Source organism: Lycorma delicatula, chromosome 1, assembly GCF_047948215.1.
Source record: "Lycorma delicatula isolate Av1 chromosome 1, ASM4794821v1, whole genome shotgun sequence".
Lineage (NCBI taxonomy): Eukaryota > Metazoa > Arthropoda > Insecta > Hemiptera > Fulgoridae > Lycorma > Lycorma delicatula.
Window position 1 is genome coordinate 323,313,056 of NC_134455.1, and position 20,073 is coordinate 323,333,128.

The 20,073-nt window shown below is 28.7% G+C and overlaps 1 protein-coding gene across 1 annotated transcript in view; it reads left to right on the forward strand.

Moving 5' to 3' along the window:
* The window catches only part of LOC142318368 (coactosin-like protein), a 50,366-nt gene that overhangs the window by 26,499 nt on the left and 3,794 nt on the right, over window positions 1-20,073 (forward strand). Inside the window, exons 2-3 of the mRNA XM_075354951.1 lie at window positions 13,251-13,333; window positions 16,843-16,960. Of these exons, the coding sequence (XP_075211066.1) occupies window positions 13,251-13,333; window positions 16,843-16,960 (201 nt within the window). The remainder of the gene's footprint in view (window positions 1-13,250; window positions 13,334-16,842; window positions 16,961-20,073) is intronic.

Below are 20,073 nucleotides of genomic sequence, written 5' to 3' on the forward strand. Positions count from 1 at the left end.
AGCCCCCAGGAGGCGCTGCAGTAGATATGTTTCTCCAAAACAGCTTCGTGCGTTTTTTAAAAATTTTGTCACTTGTAGTTAATGGTTTTCAGAAACAGTTAACTAAAGAACTAGCTCTTTTAATTCATTTCACCTTTCATTGGCTCTTACAATTTTTTCTTTATTGACATTCTACCTGTGTATATAATTTTCAGCGTCTTTCCATTGTAACACATTACGAAAAATTCCAGTTTTTTCTGGTTCTCTGATAGTCCAGCTTTCGCGTCATGTAGCGCTACACTCCACATATATGTTTTAAGAAATTAATTTGTTATCTTCAGAAAAATGCTATTGGAACAGAGTAGTCTTCTTCTCGATAAAACAATTTCATTTCTCGTTTCCGATTTGATCTCTGTTGCTTCTTTCATCAGGTGTAATTCTACTATATAGGTATTTAAATTCATTTACTCCGATCCAAGGCTCTGTTTCCTAATTTTATTATTGAACGTTTCTGTTCAACGTCAATGACTTTGCTTTTTGTTTCGTTCAGTTTCAGATTATATTCTTTGGCAAGCATCTCATCCATTTTTTATCATGTTTTTCCAAAACCTGTTCTTTTTAAGAAATAACTACATATCATCCGTGAATCGTAGAATATTTTTACCTGGTCTGATTTTTGTCTCTATCAATGCTTCCTATACGTAGGACTTGAACAAGAGAGAGCATAAATTACAATCTTTTCTTACACATTTGCTTCTTCTTATTTTTGTTTTGTTTTTTCTAGTTTTGTTTTCTGCCCTCTCCTAATCTCACTGTCGTTTTTTCTTTTCTGTACAATTCCCAAACAATTATTTGATATATCCATCTACGTCCTGTTTTTCAGTATTTTGAATATTTTCTTTCGATTAACATTGTTAGCTCTTCTGCATCTTTCAAGTTATTACTTTGCCGGTTTTTGCATTTTACCATTTTCTTTATTGAGACTGCATTTCATAACTATTACGTTATAGTATATCTATATCTGCACCTGGGTAGCTTTTGGTTCGTGCACTTGATTTTTTTAAATATTCCTCCACTAAAATAAAATCTGTTTGGTACGTCCTACAACTCCTGGCATCTTCCATGTGCAACGTCTTCTTTTATAATGCTTGAACAATGTATTTGTTATTACCAGTTTGTTTTTTGTGCAAAATTCAATCAGTCGATGGCCTCTTCCATTCTTCTCCCCGATTCAAATTTCTCACTTTCTTTCAGTTTCCTATTCTGTTTTAATATTCTAACTACCCGTGTTGCCAATATCATCTTCTTTATCATTTTCTTGGGTTTGTGTACTTCTCAAGTCGTCCGCCTCAGAAGATTCGAGTGGGGAACTACTTTACCTCCGGACTTTTAATTAAAGAAGACTCTATCCTACTTGCAGATAATCGGGATATTCATAGATATTTAATACGCTGTTTCCCTTTGCCTTGCGTATCCTAATTCCTTGGCTGTTAAGCTCATCTTTGGAGTCATTTCTGTTTCTTCTGGAATCATTTTCTTGAACATTTCCTACCCCAGGGACAATAGGGTGCCCCTGGGGTAGGAAATGTACAAGAATGTACATCTGGTATAGTTTGTAATAATAACATACGAGTAATATGTGATATTAAGTTAGTATATTTTCTTTATTTTTCTTACCGCTTTTTCAGATGTTATATATGTCTTTTGGTCACAGTAGAAATAGTTTTAATAAGCCAACCTTTCCCTGAAATAGTTTGTTTACATCAGTTCTAAGTTTAAGTGGAATGGTTATAGATTGCTGTGTAAAATATCTGTGAACAGTGAGAACAAAAACGGCAAACAGAAACGGCGTTTCTCTTAGCTATTTCCATAAATTACTTTTTACGCTAGCTCGTTCTTTGTATTAATGAGCAAAAAAGCAACCAAGCCGGAAAAATATTCACTCTTTTTCAAATGTACAAAGAGGTAGATGAATAATTAAACAAGATCATCCGGTTTTCCTAGTATTTTATAAAGTTCACCAAAAAATCAAAAGGTATTAAACTTCATGAAACTTTTTACCTTATCATCTCAACATTTGTAATTTGTTCAAAGTCAAACGTCGAATTACTTTTTTTTGTGGATACACAATTATTATTGTTATAATTATCGTAGATTTTGTAAATAATAATGTTTCAACCCCCTGATTTCTTAGGCGTAATTTTTACTCACCGATCGAATTTGTTTCCTATCTTGTTCATTAACATTACATCTAAATAATGAACACGGAGTTGTGTGTCTTTATTTTACATCCTCTCACAAAACCTTTCTGCTCAGGAACCACTGCCTAACCTAGAAAGTATATAACTTATGATAGTAAGTTTAACTAAGATAGAAAGTATGTAATTTATGATAGAGAACAACATCTACGGGTGAAAACAATTTAATCACACCTATTGTATAAAACGAAAAATATTAACTGATTAAAGTTACTAAGACAAAAAATAGTTACTTGAACGAAAAATTTCAACTCTTAATCGCGGGTAAGTATTTATTATCGGAGTGTCTTCGGCAACGGTAGATATTCTTACACCTATACTTATCTTTTACGACGAAGGGATTTAAAACAACCCGTCAGATTTTAAGCCAGAAGCCGGTTAGAATGAGGTTCTGATCATTTTAAATTCTAGCGGTCAAAAACTGTACTTTTAAATTTTAGATGTAAGATAATTTTTAAAAAGCTACTGTTTACATTTACAATTTTTAACTCGCTCGGAAAATTCCCTATTACTCTGCTATTCTTTAGTTAACAACCGTAACAGTGAAATATTATCATTTAAATTTCTATGCGGTTAGTGACTAAGTGGATTTCCTGTTTAAGTTAATAATATAACGAAACGAGTACAATATTTTATGATTCATATCATATGACTAGTATCCGTATGTTCACTAGGTATATTTACGATAATCGTCAAATCTCTTTAAACACTGTTTCATGCTTCATTATTTTTGTCATAAAAATAAATATTTTTTAAATCATTTTATTTACAAAACGGTCAATTTTTATACATTAAAAAAAATTCTATATATGTTTCACTTAAAATTTTGAAGACAGATATTCTACACAATCGGACGGAATTAATTTTTTTAGAAAGTTTGAGTTTCTGCTATGTCGGTTCTGTAAAATTTTCTGAAAAGATAACGCAAAGATAATCGATAACGCAAAAAGATTTCAGATCAGATTAAGATAAACACTTTCTATTGTAAACTAGTACTATGACTTTTTACGTAAGAATTCTTTTATTATATAGTCCCTGATTGATTTAAGTCTGACCTGATTTGCCTTTAAGTCTTGATTCGTAATTTTTACGATGTATAATGTATATGTTACACCCTTTAAATTAAAATTTTAAGTTTTCGGTTTTACTTCATCGCGTATGGAAATTTTAATAATGTGTTCGACAGAATTCATATTTCATAATCTAATTTTGTAATTAGTAAGAAATTACTTTATTGAATAATACTCTTGTAATCTAACTTAGTTTGATTATAACGTTTTTTAGAGACAAAAAAAACGAGTAATAAAATAACTTTTTGTTCAAGAAATCCTCCAAATTTTTTTTGTTGTAAATAACAATCAGTGTAAACGATAGAAATTAAAATTAAAAGGAACAAAGACTTACTCTGATCATATCAGCCCAGAGGATAATTTATGTAGGGCTACTTCTGAAAAAAAAAAAATGTTTTCTCATCTATTATGGTCCGCCGATGAGATTCTCTTAATTCACATAATCTCAGTATTTCATGGTATGCATTAGGTACGCCACATACTATGTGTATGATGATTATTATTTCAGGATTGCACACTGCTTCAATAAAAGCTCAATCACAGTTGATTTTGCGAGCCTCAAGCATATATCTCTTTCACAGGTTCGTTAATTGTTCCCCAACTACCAAAATATCTGATACTGGGTGTATGTTTTTTAAAATGCAAAATACTTTTTAGAAAAGTTAATACAAAATTTCGAATGAAGAGGTTGGCAGCACTACTTATTGTTTTATAATCAGCTGATATAATTTTCTAATTTTTTTTTGTGAACAGCTAGTTTTTTTTGCTTATCTGTGTATTTTTTACTAAGAAGAAATGGCTTTGAACACGAGGAAAGGGTTTTTATTGTGAAGTATTAAATTTAAGAAAATAAATTTAATTTAACAATTAAATCTTTTGTTGTGTGCCAAGAAGCGTTTCAATTGCAGTTCTCGGGTAAGAATGTACCAAATAAATCTTTAATTCATCGTTGGATAAAGATATTTCTTTATCAAAGAAATATCCGCTATGTGTAATTTCTCCAAAGAGATTCTTCTATATTTAGAGGGACTGCTTTTACTTGAAATGAGAGACATAGCCGGAAACGGTCAATAGTTAATGACAAAACATTGGAAAATGTTAGGGTAAGCTTTTTAAACTCATCTAACAAATCATTACGAAAACTTAACTATATCTCTTTATAGTGTCTTTAAAACTACCCGAATACTTAACTTAAAGCCATATCGAATTCATATATCAAAAAAATGAATTACACCCTGTTAATTACGCTGCTAGGCTCCACTACTGTCAATGTTTAATCAGTTTGTTCGGGAGAGAATTATAGTATTTGGATAATATATCTTTTACAAATGAGGTTTGGTTTATTTGAGTGGTTACGTTAATAAACGAAATGATCGCTACTGGAGCTCCAATAATCCTCACATCATCCATTCACGACTTCTACACCCACAGAAAATTGGTGTGTGATGTGCAATTTCCAGGAGAAGAATAATCGGCCCAATATTCTTTGAAAACACTTTTAATGCCAATATCAAGAAATTGCGACGCGATTTATTGAAAATTTAGAATTAAATGAGAGAGATTAGTGGTTTCAACAACTTGGGGCCACATGTCACACGGCAAGAGCAACAATGAACCTTTTTAGAAATTTCTTTGGTGAAAGTATAAAGTCGACTGGCTTATGGCCGGCTAAGTCATCTGATCTTTCTCCTGCAGATATTTTCTGTGGGGATATCGAAAAGTTTGTGTATTTAAAGTAATCCATACACCGTCGACCAACATAACTCAAGAATTACGAGAAATTAGATGGTTAAATTACTGGAAATTGGAAGGAACACTTCGAAAGGTTGCACGGAATAAAAAAAGAGGGTAAAGGCTTGTATCCCGGTCAGGCATACTATTTTCACACACGCTACAAATCACTCATTATCATCCTCTGAAGTAATGCGCTTAACTGTGGACTCGGAGGTTAAACAAAAAAAAAAAAAAGGCTTGTATTGATGAAAATGGTGGACACTTTCAACATTTATTATAAAAAAAAATTGATTTCAATATTATTTTGCACAAACAATTGTAATATTTATAACTAATCGCGTTAAATATAGAACATTATTTTTCTTTAAATTGGGTGCTTTTTGTGGGTTACGTTTAAAACAAACACTGTATGAAAGTCATTAAAAATCCATTAAATATTAACTATATTTTAAATTAGATTTTAATGGTTACTATTATTTCTTTTGTTTTATTGCTTACTGTTTTGCGATGTATCGAGCAAAATTTTGCGGAAGCGGTAACTGTCTGTTTTGTTATACGTTTCCTTATGTTATCATCTGCTAACATTTTTTGTGGTAATGTAATATTACTGACAGTTCTGTAAAGAAAACCTCAGGAAAATCAGTAATCTTTCGGATTTATCTATTTCAATATGATATGTATATTCAATATACTTTTTTTTATCATCTTTTATGATCGCATAGGATCACTATAGTTAGTCCATTTTCCAAGTCTCTTCGAAGGGACTGTTCAGGGCTTGCGGTCCTCCCAGTACCTTTTCATATGTTCCGATTTCCGTGCTCTTTCTGGCGTTCAAAATGTTGTGAGTTTCTTTCTTATGAATGTGAAGCGAATGCTTTTGTCCCAGATTTTTTCATTTAGTTTTATCTTGTCGGTGGTGTCTTCTGGCAAGCCCAATTTCCTTCAGATTCTCTCTTATTTCTCTGATCCATCTGTATCCTGTCTTGGTGTTTTTCGAATCGAGATTGTATTGTACCAGCTGTTGTAGAAGTGTCGAATCTAACATCCTCATAATGTATCCAAAGAATTGGATCCTAGTCTCCTCTTACGCATGGTGTCAGTGATGGATTCTAACTCATTGTACACGACTTTTTTGGGCACGATCCACCAAAGCCCGTCTTCTGTTACTTTTTGTTGATGCAGATTCTTTCAATTCTTCTTTCGATTTTCTGCAGTCTCGGTCTTTGATTGTTCGTTCATATGTAACGAACAATGGAATTAATATCTGTGTTTCTACTACATATGTGGCTTTCAGTTTTATAACTGTGTTATAGTGTCTTATTTTTGCGTTTATGGATTGACAGTTTTTAGCGTAGGTGAACCGGTTAATTTTTGTGTTTTAGCAAGTTTTTTTGTTCTTGTTTGACTGAGGTTTTTTGGTTTAGATTGTTTGTTATTATTTTCGGATGTATTTAAACTGGGTTACTATTTTGACTCTAAACCGTTTATGTTTACTTCTTTTAATTGTGTTTGTTTTTGGGGCATAATTTTTTTTCCGAATGATAATTTGAGGCTAATCTACTTATACACTATGTGTAAAAAAATAAAGTTTTTCCTTAAGCGATATTAGAGCCCGTGTTACTAGAGTAATTTCTTCGTTTGAGTTCTGTTAAATAAGCAGCGCTGATATGCTGCTATTGCGGACATATGTCCTTTCATTAAAATGAAACAAATTAACCCAAATCCACTTTTACGGTTTACACCAAAAGACAGAGAATTATTGTGAGGTTTTCTTCTTTTGTTTAGTCTCCGGAACCACCGTAAGGTATTACTTCAGAGGATGAATGAGAATATGTATGAATGTAAATTAATGAATGAAGTGTACAGTCTCAGGTCGACCATTCCTGAGATGTGTGGTTAATTGAAACCCAACCACCAAAGAACATTGGTATCCAAGATCTACTATAAAAATCTGTATAAAAGTAACTGCATTTACTAGGATTTGAACCTTAGAACTTTCGACTTCGAAATCAGCTGATTTACGATGACGAGTTCACCACTAGACCAACTCGTGGGTTATTCTGGGAAGATTTAAGATAATCTAAGATCATGCTTTCATGGATGCGACTGGAGTATTGAAGGAAGTAGTGAACAAGTGTCAATGGAATTACCATTTTCGCAACATTTTTTCTTAAAGTGCTAAAAAAAACGATAAGCGATTTGGAAAACGTTGGTGGAAGCAGAGATATAGATAATGAAATTTTATACAAAAATTATGTTCACGATATACTTAACTTTTGTTATGTTTTTGTTTATTTATCTTTTGTTGTTTCGGCCTTAACAACGATGGTACTTAAAATAATTATGTTCTGGGTTTTATTTCGCGATTCACTTATCTAATTCCATAGGATACGGGAACTGATGAAGATCGTTGATATATGGATACCGAACGCTTGCGAACATGTATTCTCTAATTTTTATTTACGATTTCATTTTATGAACTCTTTCAGCATCCATATTTCTGTTCTTTCTGCGTCTTGGTCGGTACACCGCAAAATAAGTAAATTGAAATAACTTGAATTCATGACCCATGGGCGGTGGATGAATAAGATGTATAAATACTAATTTTCACTAATGCAATATATGAGAGAGATATGATTATACAGATGATCTGATGTGATTATAGAGTATTATGATCGAGCAAAATTCTGATTTAAATTTTTCAAAGAATCTTAAGATTTCGGGGTTCCTGAAACAGTAGATTTTTCTTTAATTTTAATCCGTATATCTGTTCAGATGTGAGTGTTAGACTGTAGAATCGATTTCATTTAGATTTAATCGTAATATCCAAAAATTTAATTTAAATTAAATTTAAATACGGATCTTCAGAATACGGGTCTTCTAAAGATCTCTGATCTTGGCCCAAAATATTTGGCCCTGGAGTGCAGTAAAATCTCCAAAAATGTTTCTTTTTCCTCGAAAATTCTGAAAATTTTTTCAAAAGCTCATTTCTCGGAAACGGCTCCTAAGATTAAACTTATATCTATTACTTCAACAAGACCTTTAACCTACACCCGGCATAGTTCAATAAATTTCCGACGCTTGAATCAGAGTGCTAAAAGTCACATGATGTAAAATCCTGCGCAATCTTTTTATTTAAAGACAAGTTTATACTATTAGTTCAGAGAGCTTACCTATTTACTGAGTTATACTAATAATGCAAAGAGCGAAAAGTCTTAAACTTTTTCATTAGATAATATAATTTCCAGGACCCTACCTTAAATTTCTGTTAAATATTGTTCCTTATTATTACTCAGAGGATTCTACACTGGTACAATGAATTTTTACATAAAATTTTAAATATCACTACTTCTCATCCAGTGAAATAATATCGCAAAAAGTTAATTTTAAAGTGACCGACTGGTGTAATCATTAGTCACTAATAAATTCCGACAGTATGCAGTGAAACTTCAATGTTGTTGAACATCAGTGATCTCCAAAAACTACATAGTTTAACTTTGCTTTTGCTATCAACACCCTTATTTCACATCCTTCAATCTCCAAGTATTGGTAGAATTATCAGGTTGTAAGGAATAAAGCCAAACATCATCCTAACTACTTTCAAATATTAATTTTCTTCTATAAAATTACAGAAAGAAATATCTTTAGAGGTGAGATGTCAAATTATAATGAAATTTGTACCAAGTACAGTAATTACTGTGTTTGTATCTGTATCGTAACATCTTCAATAGATGTGCATGTATTTATTGTCTTTTTCTTTAATTTGTTCTATTGTTGAATGGAACATTTTTTCAGTCTATTTCATTTATATTAGAAGTATTTATATTAGAAAGATATTTTAAAAATCAGTTTTAAGAATTTGTATAATTGTATCCCTTTTCCTTAATTAATTTAACAGTACATCACTGTTTATGATAATACACTAAATATGGTATGCTGAACCAAATAGAAATAACTTTTAAATTATTAAAAGAGAAAAAAAAAGTGACATTATCGTATTATTTACAAGTGTCAACATTCAATGGATAAAGCTAGATAAAAAATAATATCTAGTACATAAAGCAAGTATGAAAACAGTAGTATACTGTATTGATATTGCAATAATAGTATTCAGAAAGTAAAAAAATAATATCTAGTACATAAAGCGAGTATGAAAACAGTAGTATGCTGTATCAATATTGTAATAATAATATTCAGAAAGTCATTTTACTCACAACACCAATAGTAGTAATTACCACAGCTGGTTACTTAGGCGTTAAAATCTAATCTGTAATATCAAAAAAGATTAAGTTATAAAGATTATAAATTATGCGTATAGGCTTATTTTCAGATTCATTTAATAATTTATAAAAGAATTAACTTTTAGTTTTAATAATCTTGGTGTTACTTTCTGCAATTACTGATAAACTGAATTATCAAGTGCTTTAATACTGTTAAATATTACATTTGAGCCATTTAAAAACTCAATGATTAAAAACCATGTACAAAAAAAAAGTATTAATTGTAATTGAAATATATTGTAGTCAGAAACAAATTGCAGGTTATTGTGTGTGTGTGGGGGAGGGGGGTTGCAATTTCTAATATGTATATTTCCAATACCCCTCCCTCCTGCACATACACACACACACACACATATACACACACACACACACACACACACACACACATATATATATATATATATTTTTTTTTTATTTGTAATTGAGAGAATTTTATGTGCACTTTTGTACAAAATGTTTAAGTATGCTGTTATCAGTTTGATAACTATTAGCTTTCTACCAGAATTACCTAATAAAGAATAAATTATTGATAAGATTTTTTTAAATAAATTTTTATATTTATGGATCAATAAATTTACTGGATAATACAATGAAATTCATATACTTTTCCTCTGTTGTCTAACAATTGGTAACTGGGAGTAATCATGATTTTACACTGGAATCTCATACAAAATGTTACTTTTAATTTAATATTATTCTGCAGAAAGGAATAATCCTTGTAATTAAGTAGGAAAAAAATTATGAGGTAAGACCATTGCACTAATAATTGAAAGCAGGACCTCTTTAACTAAGAAATGAACCGTAACAGATTAACTGGGTGATCGCTATAAAAATTGAGATAATGATTTGTATTTCTTGTCATGATTTTTTTGGGATTTCATTACATTTTATTATAGGGCTGTGAAGAGGAACGCTGATTCCTTAGAGAGAAATTTACTATGAGCCTGTGTATAAAACAAAACCAAGGTTATTAAGCTGCGCTCTGTAGCTGATTTGTCAACTGAACTATCCACAATCACCAACAACCCGTTCAAACAAAAAAAAAACTAGTAATTCTTTAATCTGTTGCAAGATCGTTTAAAATGTTACAAGATGGTAAAGTCATTTTTACCAACTTACCATTGAAATTTTAACAAATTTTGTGTTTTCAGTATGTAACCAATAAATAACACAGACTGAGAGATTCATATGGTAATCTCTTGTGTATAATTATTTCATGCAGCTAAGGCATGTGAATTCCTTGTTCATAAAGTGATATATATGTAGCAGGTAGTTAATGGTGTATCACTAACTTTTCATTCATTAGCAAATGTGTAGGCTTTTTTATAACGATATTAGTTAAACTCAATATACTTTATACTCAATATATACTAATATACCACCAAAACTGAACATATTTAAACTGAAAAAGAACTGGTTTCATACTTGACTTTGATATGTATTCATATCTGTTTCCAAAAGGATGCTGCTTTTGTTTATTTTGCATTTCTGTCTACTTGTATATAATATGGAATAAAATATGCATATTAAGGTATTGTTACTCTGATATCTCATTAGTTACACTGATGAGAAAATAAATAATGTATGAAGTTAATGTTTAATTGCATCATTATTATTTAATATCAACAAAAATCTTATTTAATAATATATATCTTAATTACTTTAGACTAAAACCCTTAAAATACAACAGTTAATTTGTTACTGAAGCAGAAAACTCTTGCTCTATCCTCTGGACTACCTGACACTGAAATGACTGCTGATAGAACCACTGATGAGTTTATTTTTTAAATATTAATTCACCATAAGCACTTAAAGCTCATGCATTTTAATGTGATGTAGAGATTTTGTAGCATATGAAAAAAAAAAACCATATAACTGAGATCCTGACACTTCACCTTTTGGACGAAAGGCAGAAAATTTACTCTCCACCATGGAGGATGGCATGAATCTCATAATTCATTGACAAGCTGTCTGTGTTATCTTGTCTCCTATTTTCTCTCTTTTATTTAACGTCCAAAAGCAGACTTGATGTAATAAGATGACATATTTCCTCTTGCTGTGTACGACTTCAAATCAATAATTACATAAAAGTACTAATATTTTTCAGAAAATTTCTATAAGGTTTGTTCAATAATAAAATTATGTTTCACTATCAGCTACGTAAACTTACAAATTAAAATCATAAATTGAAGTTCCTGAGGTATATTATTAATTAAATCTGTAACAGATATAACAAAACATAAAATACCTTTATTAAATATAACTATTTGTATAGATAATGTATAAATACTACACCTAAAATAATTGATTAACTACATCTCAACTTCTAATCGAGTCTCTTGTAACTACAGCTTTTTCAGTAATTTACCATCATAAACAGTTCATTGATTATTTATCATATTAAATTGTAAAAAACCAACCTGAAATCTAAAAAAAAAAATTTTAAAGATTTGAAATTTGAGGTTATATTTATTATACTTTGAGGTAACATATTTTTAATTTTTTTCATAAGAGAAAACGATACAGGCTACACCTTTTTTTACTAATTTCTTACTCTTTAATATTAATTTACTATTTTTAACCAAAATATATCTGTATAGAGTTAATCTGCAAAAAATGTTATTAAGTCTTTTTTGAAAGCTAAGCTACTGGCATTCAATTTTGTAACTTCAAATGAAAAAAAATGTGCAGTTATTTTTGAAAAGAAATTTATCCTTTTTTAATTTTTAATTCCAATTATTTACCATAGAACTAAGCAGAATAGAGTTATTTCCATTTTTTGTATTAATTTTACATGTGAAAAAATGAATTTCCTGTAGCTGAAGAAGATAAATCCAGTATGAACCTATTCACCACTACTAAATCAAATAACAGAATTCTTTTTGTGCAATTCAATACATCATGCTTCCGTTGCTGTTTTTAGTAAAATACTCACCCATTTGAAAATTTCCCACCATTTCATTTAAAATAAAAATAAAATTTTCTTTTACAATATTTCCTTTTGATGAATTTTTGAATAATACTAATTAAAAAAAAAAAAATAAATCCCTGGACTTTCTACTATAATCATTTAATGTGTGCAAATAATGCTATACCAAAATAATTTTCATTTCTATTTACATATTTACTTTCCAATTACTGAATGCATTTATTATTTTTAAAAATTAATTTAGACTTTAATCACCTAACAATTTTTTTTTATTAATTGTCTAGTTTGTGATGCTGCAGTGATGCTGCAGTTTGTGATCCTGCAGTTTACCATAGTTATGTTGATCTTCCAGGTAAATGCATGCAAGTTCTGTTTTATCTGTTGATTAGCACACCTACCTGTTTCTAATGCAATCTTTAACATATTATTATGTACCGATCAGAATGAAACATTTAATTACTTGTTAATCATCTACTTACAGCTTCTTCTTAAGATTGCATTAGAAGGTAAAGATATCTCATTCAAAATTTTAAGCTTTTTACGTGTTAAAATAAACTATTTAGCTACACAAAAAACAATATCAAATGGCTTAAGTCAAAATCAAAAGAAAAAAATTGAATTTAAAATACAGAAAGATTAATTTTAATCAAAAGCAGTTGAGAATTTGTGAATTAAGTAAATTGATTCTGATTCTCATAATCAATATTTGCTGTAACATCACTACGTCAAGATATAGCTATTATTTCAGGAAAGGTCTTAATTGAAGAGTTCCGATGAAAAATATGTTATTTAAGAAAAAACATCCATTTTTTCCTACTCCATGAAGTCGAGGCTTGCAAATATAAGAAATTTCATATAAGAAATTATGAAGTTATTTATATTTGTATTTATTTATTAGGATTAATTATGAACTGAAAAAATTGATTGTTGCAATAGTACTCGTTAATACAATAATTTTCAAGAATAATCACACCGTTTTTTTTTTGTTTTTTTTTTTTAGGCTGATATGATAACAGATATTGATGAAAAGGCCATCAGAAATGCCTATGAAGATGTACGATCTGACACAACAGAGACACAGTGGTAAGTAGGACTAATAAACATATAAGTTAAGAATATCTAGAGTATTGTTATTTTTTGCTAAATCTTAATTATAGAAATGAAAAATTCATTGTAAATGATTGAAAGTAAAATACATGTAAGGATTACAAGTATAATGTTCTGGTTACATTTATTAATAAAAAACCTGAATAATAAATGTAATTTTTAATAATTCATAATTTTTTTATTAATTAGTGGCCAAAACCACTCCATGACGGATTGGTCTTGGCCTTTTATCTGGAGGTCCCAGGTTTGTTTATAACAATCTGATACAGGGATTTAATGTAAAAAAGAATTATTCCCAAAAATTCTATAGTCATCCTAACAAGCATGCCATGATAGCTTTATTAGTGTCTCCTTTACTGGGCTGAGTGTACTATTACCATTACAGATAGCTCTATTCTTCTTGTGATTATGAACAGGACTGAATGTATAAAAACATCTTTACTCTCACAGAAAGGAAGTTTAACTAGTGCCACTTGCATCTCTAATGCTTCATGTATGTCTCGGTCATAATAAAGGAAAAGGCAAATATTATAAAGCACAATGTAATAGATTTATTACATAATAATTAACAAAACTTTTAAATAAAGATTATATTATTAAGTACGAATTCCTAAAAATCAGAAAATTACAAAGTTGGAGTGCTAAAACTCAACTACTTCAGCAAAAACAAAACTGGCTATAAATCATCAGCTGACAGAGGCTTAGATTTCAACTTGGTGTGAGACAAAGAACTGCAGTTGTAAAAGAGACTTAAATTCCAACCTCCAAGTCAAGATTCTGGAACCAAAAATGTTATTAAAATAAAGATTTTTTCATGGTGAAACTTAAATAAAAATTGTCTTATTTATTAAAAATAACACTTCTAATACAATGGTTTCTGTAATTAATATTCTATTATTACTGCCAAAAAATTATTTATTTACTAGTATCATGATTATATTTAATTTTCTAATGTTAAGGATTAGGCCATTTTTTCTATCTCTTGCCATTTTTGTGGGGTCAGGCAAATTCCACAACATGGAATAAAGAAATGTACCTTAGAATAACATGTTATTTGACAACACTTAATTTATTTGAGATGCTGAAAACATAGATGAAAAAATGTTCCATAAATAATTTGATAGGGTACATGATTTTTCAGCCTTATCTCAGAAAATCCAACACAGGGCCCTACTTATATGGATGATAGAAAAATCTTAATTTCTGGGAAGTTTCCTCTGTCTGGGTACTGTAGAAACCTAACTGTATGTGTTCTGGTCTGTGCCTACTGTGTCTGGATTGTAGATATGGACTAATGTGTTCAAAAAGGTCATAATTTTCTAAGATTATTCTAATTGTATATAATACAAAAATACTTTAAAAAGTCACTATTTCTGTATTTCAGATCATATTTCTTTTACAGTTTTTTTGACACATTATTTACTAGACTAGGACGAGAAAGAAATTATTAAATAGAACGGACTAGGTCAGAGAAACAAATGAGAAATTACAAATTAAAAATTTTGTTCTAAGTATAAACTAGCAATTACAAATCTACTCCACAATAATGATTCAAGAAGAAGATGTTAAGCTTGGCAGAGTCCAAATCTGGAAAAGTGGGGGATTATGTATTGGTTAGATAGATATTTTGGAAGCAAATTAGAACTGTGCATGAGGACAGAACTTATCCAAGAGCAGACATTGATTATAAGCAATGGGTTATTTAAAACAAACGACAAAAACTTTTAAAAATAAATATCACCTAGAAAACTCTAAACATCATACGTTCAATGCTAGAAGAGATATTTACTTTGAAAATAAGTGAGACTAAAAAAAGTAATAAAATATAACAAAAAGGAAAATGAGGAATTAAGTATCAAGGTAGGGAAACAAGATCTACCACAGTTTCAGAATTTTCCTCTCTGTAGAGTAAAAATATAAAAGATAAAAGATAGAAAAAGGAAGTTAAAATTCACATCAAACTAAGCACAAGCAAAGAGGGCTTTTTCTCAGAAAAGAAGATGCTAATATTTAATATTGATCTGAGAACTAGAAAGATTCTCTAAAAGATATTTGTGCAGACTATAGTACTTAATGGTAATGAAACACAAGCACCAGGAAAAACAAAGAGATTTGAAATGTGATGTTACAGAAGGATGTTGAAAATTAGGTGATCGATGTGTATGAAATAAAGAGGTCTTAAGTTGAGTAAGTGAGGAGAGAAATTTTTGACAGAAACTTGTTAGGAGACTAAAGTAGTTGACTGGTTATACATTAAAGCATCAAAGTTTGATTAATTTGGTGACAAAGGGATGTGCAGAGGGAACTATAGAGGAACATAAACAACAAAAGAACAGATTAAGATTGTAGGATGTAATAATTATGTTGAGGTTATGTATTAGCATATAAAAAAAAAAAAATAATGGAAAATAGCATCAAGAATTACTGTTTATGCTTATGTATAATGAACAACAATTAAACATTTTTTGACAGCTGCAGACAAAAGTCTTTTCTTTTGTTTTCAGAATATTATGTCATTTTTGTGGTTGAAAAAAATATTTTTGTGTATACTCTCCAAAAGAAATCTTAAAAACTAAAAGAAGTTAATTTGGCTGTGATGACAATATCCTCCAGATTGTTTGTAAATAAATTTTATCAAAAGTATTCACAAACTACTTGTTTATTTTATAAACAAATGATTTAAATGAAAGTTAATTTTTCAAAAATACTGTTGAAGTGTTGATTTATTCTGTTATTAAGCACAACCCTTCCTACTAGAATTACAAATATGGTTTTAATGTAATCTTTTTCATTCATTTTTTTGAGTGTAAGGTCAATTTTTCATACCGAGTAAAAAAATAATGTTTGTAGAATGAAATGCATTTTGTGATATTTAAAATCTCAATGTTGGATATTTTTGGGTTAGATTTTTAATGATAGATGGCTTTTTTTTAATGATAGGTGGTTTACTTTGCACAAACAGTCTTTCGTTTCCTATTTTGCAATATTCTGTAAAATATTCCTGATGTTATATTTTACAAATCTTGTTACCAAGTAACAAGATTTAAGTAAAAAAAAGCAATTAACTAACCACTATTAAAAGTACATGCTGTTAACCTTGCCTCAGTGTTATCATTAGACATATAGTATTCTATAACAATAGAATTGTAATAAAAAATTAAGGTAGGTGTAAACATCTGTGAAAATATTACTTAACAAGTACTTCAAGCGTTTCTTTTTGTTGTTAATCCTTACTACAGCATCTTAACTGCACAGAACAATATTTTTATCTAAATTGCTTAATATGCACTGGTTTAAAATATTCCACATATGATATAGGTTACATTTACTTAAATATTTTCTTAATAAATAAAACTCGCACATAAAACATGTATGATTGCAAAATAAATAGTTGAACAAATGCAAACAATTGGTTGAAGATGAAATTTTTAATGATTATATTAAAAAATGTATTAAAATTGATTTAAATCTTTTTATTTATTTAGGATTGTTCTCAAGTATGATAATAAGCAAATAGTGTGTTCATCAAAAGGATCAGACTTTGAAGAATTCAAAAATCAATTTGGTGATGATGATCGTGCTTTTGGATACATTCGCTTACAGGTGATAATTTTTTTAATTTTTCAGGTAGATAAGATTTATATCCAGACTTATTTTTTATTCACTTTTATGTTTAAAGAACTTTGTATTCTGAGATTGGCCAACTTCATAAAAAGCTGTAAACCAATAATAATAAAGACAGCCATAATCATCTTAACTACAGTTCAACAGTTGGTCTTTCCTTTATTCTATTAATGATCAGTTCTTAAATTTCCTTTAATTGAACCTGAATGCTTAAGCGTACAATTACACAAACATTTAACTCCAGTAAAAAGTATCTCTGATGAATAGGGGCTTTTTTAATAAAATTAAGATTTTAATTATAAAAGAATGATGAATTGTGTACATTGAGAATTTTTTGAATGAAGAGTTTTTGAGAAATCAGAAAAAACAAACATGAGGCAAATTTTTAATAGAAGAATTAGTTTGGTAGGTCATACACTAAGACATCAAGGAAGGAACTGTAGAAAGTCAAAACTGTTATGGGGACGGATTATAATATAAAAAGAAAATAATTAAAGATGTAGGATGTTACATTATATTGAAATTAAATGTTTAGCATGATATAGGAAGGAGTGAAAAAGTGCTTCAAATCTGTCCCTTGGATTGGTAATAAAACAATATCTTTGAGATACAAAAACATTTATTTATATCCAAATTTCAAAGAGCTCTGATTTATGAGAAAAATAACTGAGCATCTTTTTAATAACAGAAACAGTATATAATTACTGTTTTATAATTACTATTATGTTTTTATAATAATTTGTAATCATAAAAACATAAGGCAGTAAATATTTGCTAAAACTGTCAATTTTCTAAAATTAAATATTTGAAACTTTCATTCAACAAGATACTGTAATTTATTATTAATGAGTAAATAATACAATTGCTATTATTCTGATTACTTGACTGATAATCAAGCAGACCAATAAAAGCACTTGTTTAAACATCTAATCAATTTTAAAAAAAAAACAGATTTAAAATGAAATAAATTAAGATTTCACACAGAAAGTTTGCATGGAATAAACCATTTTTGATAAGTTTCCTTTATTTTCAGGTTCTATTTTTTATGAAAGGCAATTGGTTTATTTCTATTTCCTTATTTAAATATTTATTTTACAGCAGTGTCTCTAATTATTATTAATTTGAAGTCAAGTAATCAGAGGGTAACGAATTTGTAGAAACAGTGAATGGAAGAGATTCAACATATTTTGATGGCTCTGTATCTATATTAATACTTTATTTGCTAGTATATAAAGTATTAATGCTGGTATAATTTTACTGTATCAGATTAGATTGAAAATTACAGGTAAAATTATAACTCCTTACTATAATAAGCGATTAGGACACTTATATGACTTTTTCTCCTGTATATAATAAATACAGAATTACAACATGAATAATATGGATAAAAACCACTTAGACAGTAATATTGAAATGATCAATAACCTAACAGCTTAAAAAAAACTGTAATAATAAATAAATTAAAAATAAATGCTAATAAATAAATAAGCAAAAGTAAAAAAAAATATTGCTAAATAGAATTTTTATTGCATTAAGATGATTAATAAATTATTGGTTACAAAATTATAGAATTCTGAAACTGCAATAAAGTTGTTAGTATAACAATTTTCAGAAAAATAAAAAATTTATGCCCAAATAATCTATGTTTAATCCTTTATAAGATTGTATTGATTATAATTATTTAAATTATAAATTCAAAAAAATTATAAAGATTTAAGAAAAGCTCTAAAATTTAAATATATTTGCTCACAATTGATTAACACTATAAAAAATATGAAAGAAAAAGGTTAAAAAATGAGACCTTTTTCTATGTTATTGCCCATGATTTTTCTTACATTATTCGCTATATTCTAGTAACTTTTCTTTGCTTGCATGAAAAACTTGTTCATTGTAATAACAAACTACTGTTCTATTATCCTTTTTAAATTCAAGAAAAAAAATTAAAATAATCAATTTTAATACGTTAATGAAGATAGACTCTTAGTCTGTAATGCGGTTTTTTGATTTTTAAATAAAAATGTAAGATTCCTGTTGCATCATTATATGTATATATACATTACATACACAATAAATTCATTTAGTATATTATACTGAGTGAGTATCATGCTCCTTACATTTGCTACATGTGACCTGATTATTCTCAGGTCTCCTTTCATCCTTGAGTGGGTAATTCATTACTTAATGATGCAAATCATTAGTATTGATGCAAATCAGTTGTAGGTAATATGAGAAGTTGTAATTTCATATTTATCTAATAGATTTTCTTCCAGTAGAGTAAAAATTTGTTAAGATTTTGCAGTTGTATTTATTATGTCAACATTTCATTAAAAATGTACACAATAATAAGCACCACTTTAAATAATTCATTTGACTTTATTCTACCATTTTACTAAAGAAAATAATAGTTTTGATTGTGTTAAGCATACATGAAGTTATTCCAATATTGTCACTGTGAATGCATTTTCTAAAAAATCATTTCATTTGGTAAGTTAAAAGCATAAAGTCTACAATGCATATCATTTTAAATTATTTCTTAATCTTTTTTTTTTTAAAGTCAATATTAATTACCACTCAAAAACAATTTTTTTTTAAATTTTAAATAAAATTAATTAATTATTTTAAGTCTTGAAAAATTGCAAAATAGCAACCTAATAATAGAGTCAACATATTTCATTTTTATTTTACTTCCATAAAAATTTAATTTGTTAACAAAAGTATATGTTTGATGTAATATTGTAATTGAACAGATGCTGCCAGCCTCCACGGTGTGAATGGTAGCATCTCAGCCTTTCATTTGGAGGTCTCAGGTTCAAATCCTGGTCAGTGCATTTTCATGCACTAAGAAATTCTCATTTCATTTCATCCTCTGACATAATACCTAACAGTGGTCTCAGAAAAAAAAATTGAACAAATGCTGGGTATAAATTGTTACATGTTAAAAGGAGTCTAATGTAGTAATTGTGATTAACTAAACTATACATACAGATTAATTTTATTAATTGTGGAAATCAATTAACTGAATTTATTTTTTGTGTAATTTCTTTAATTTATTTTAATATTGTTTAATTTAAATTGTAAGCTTTTAATAATTT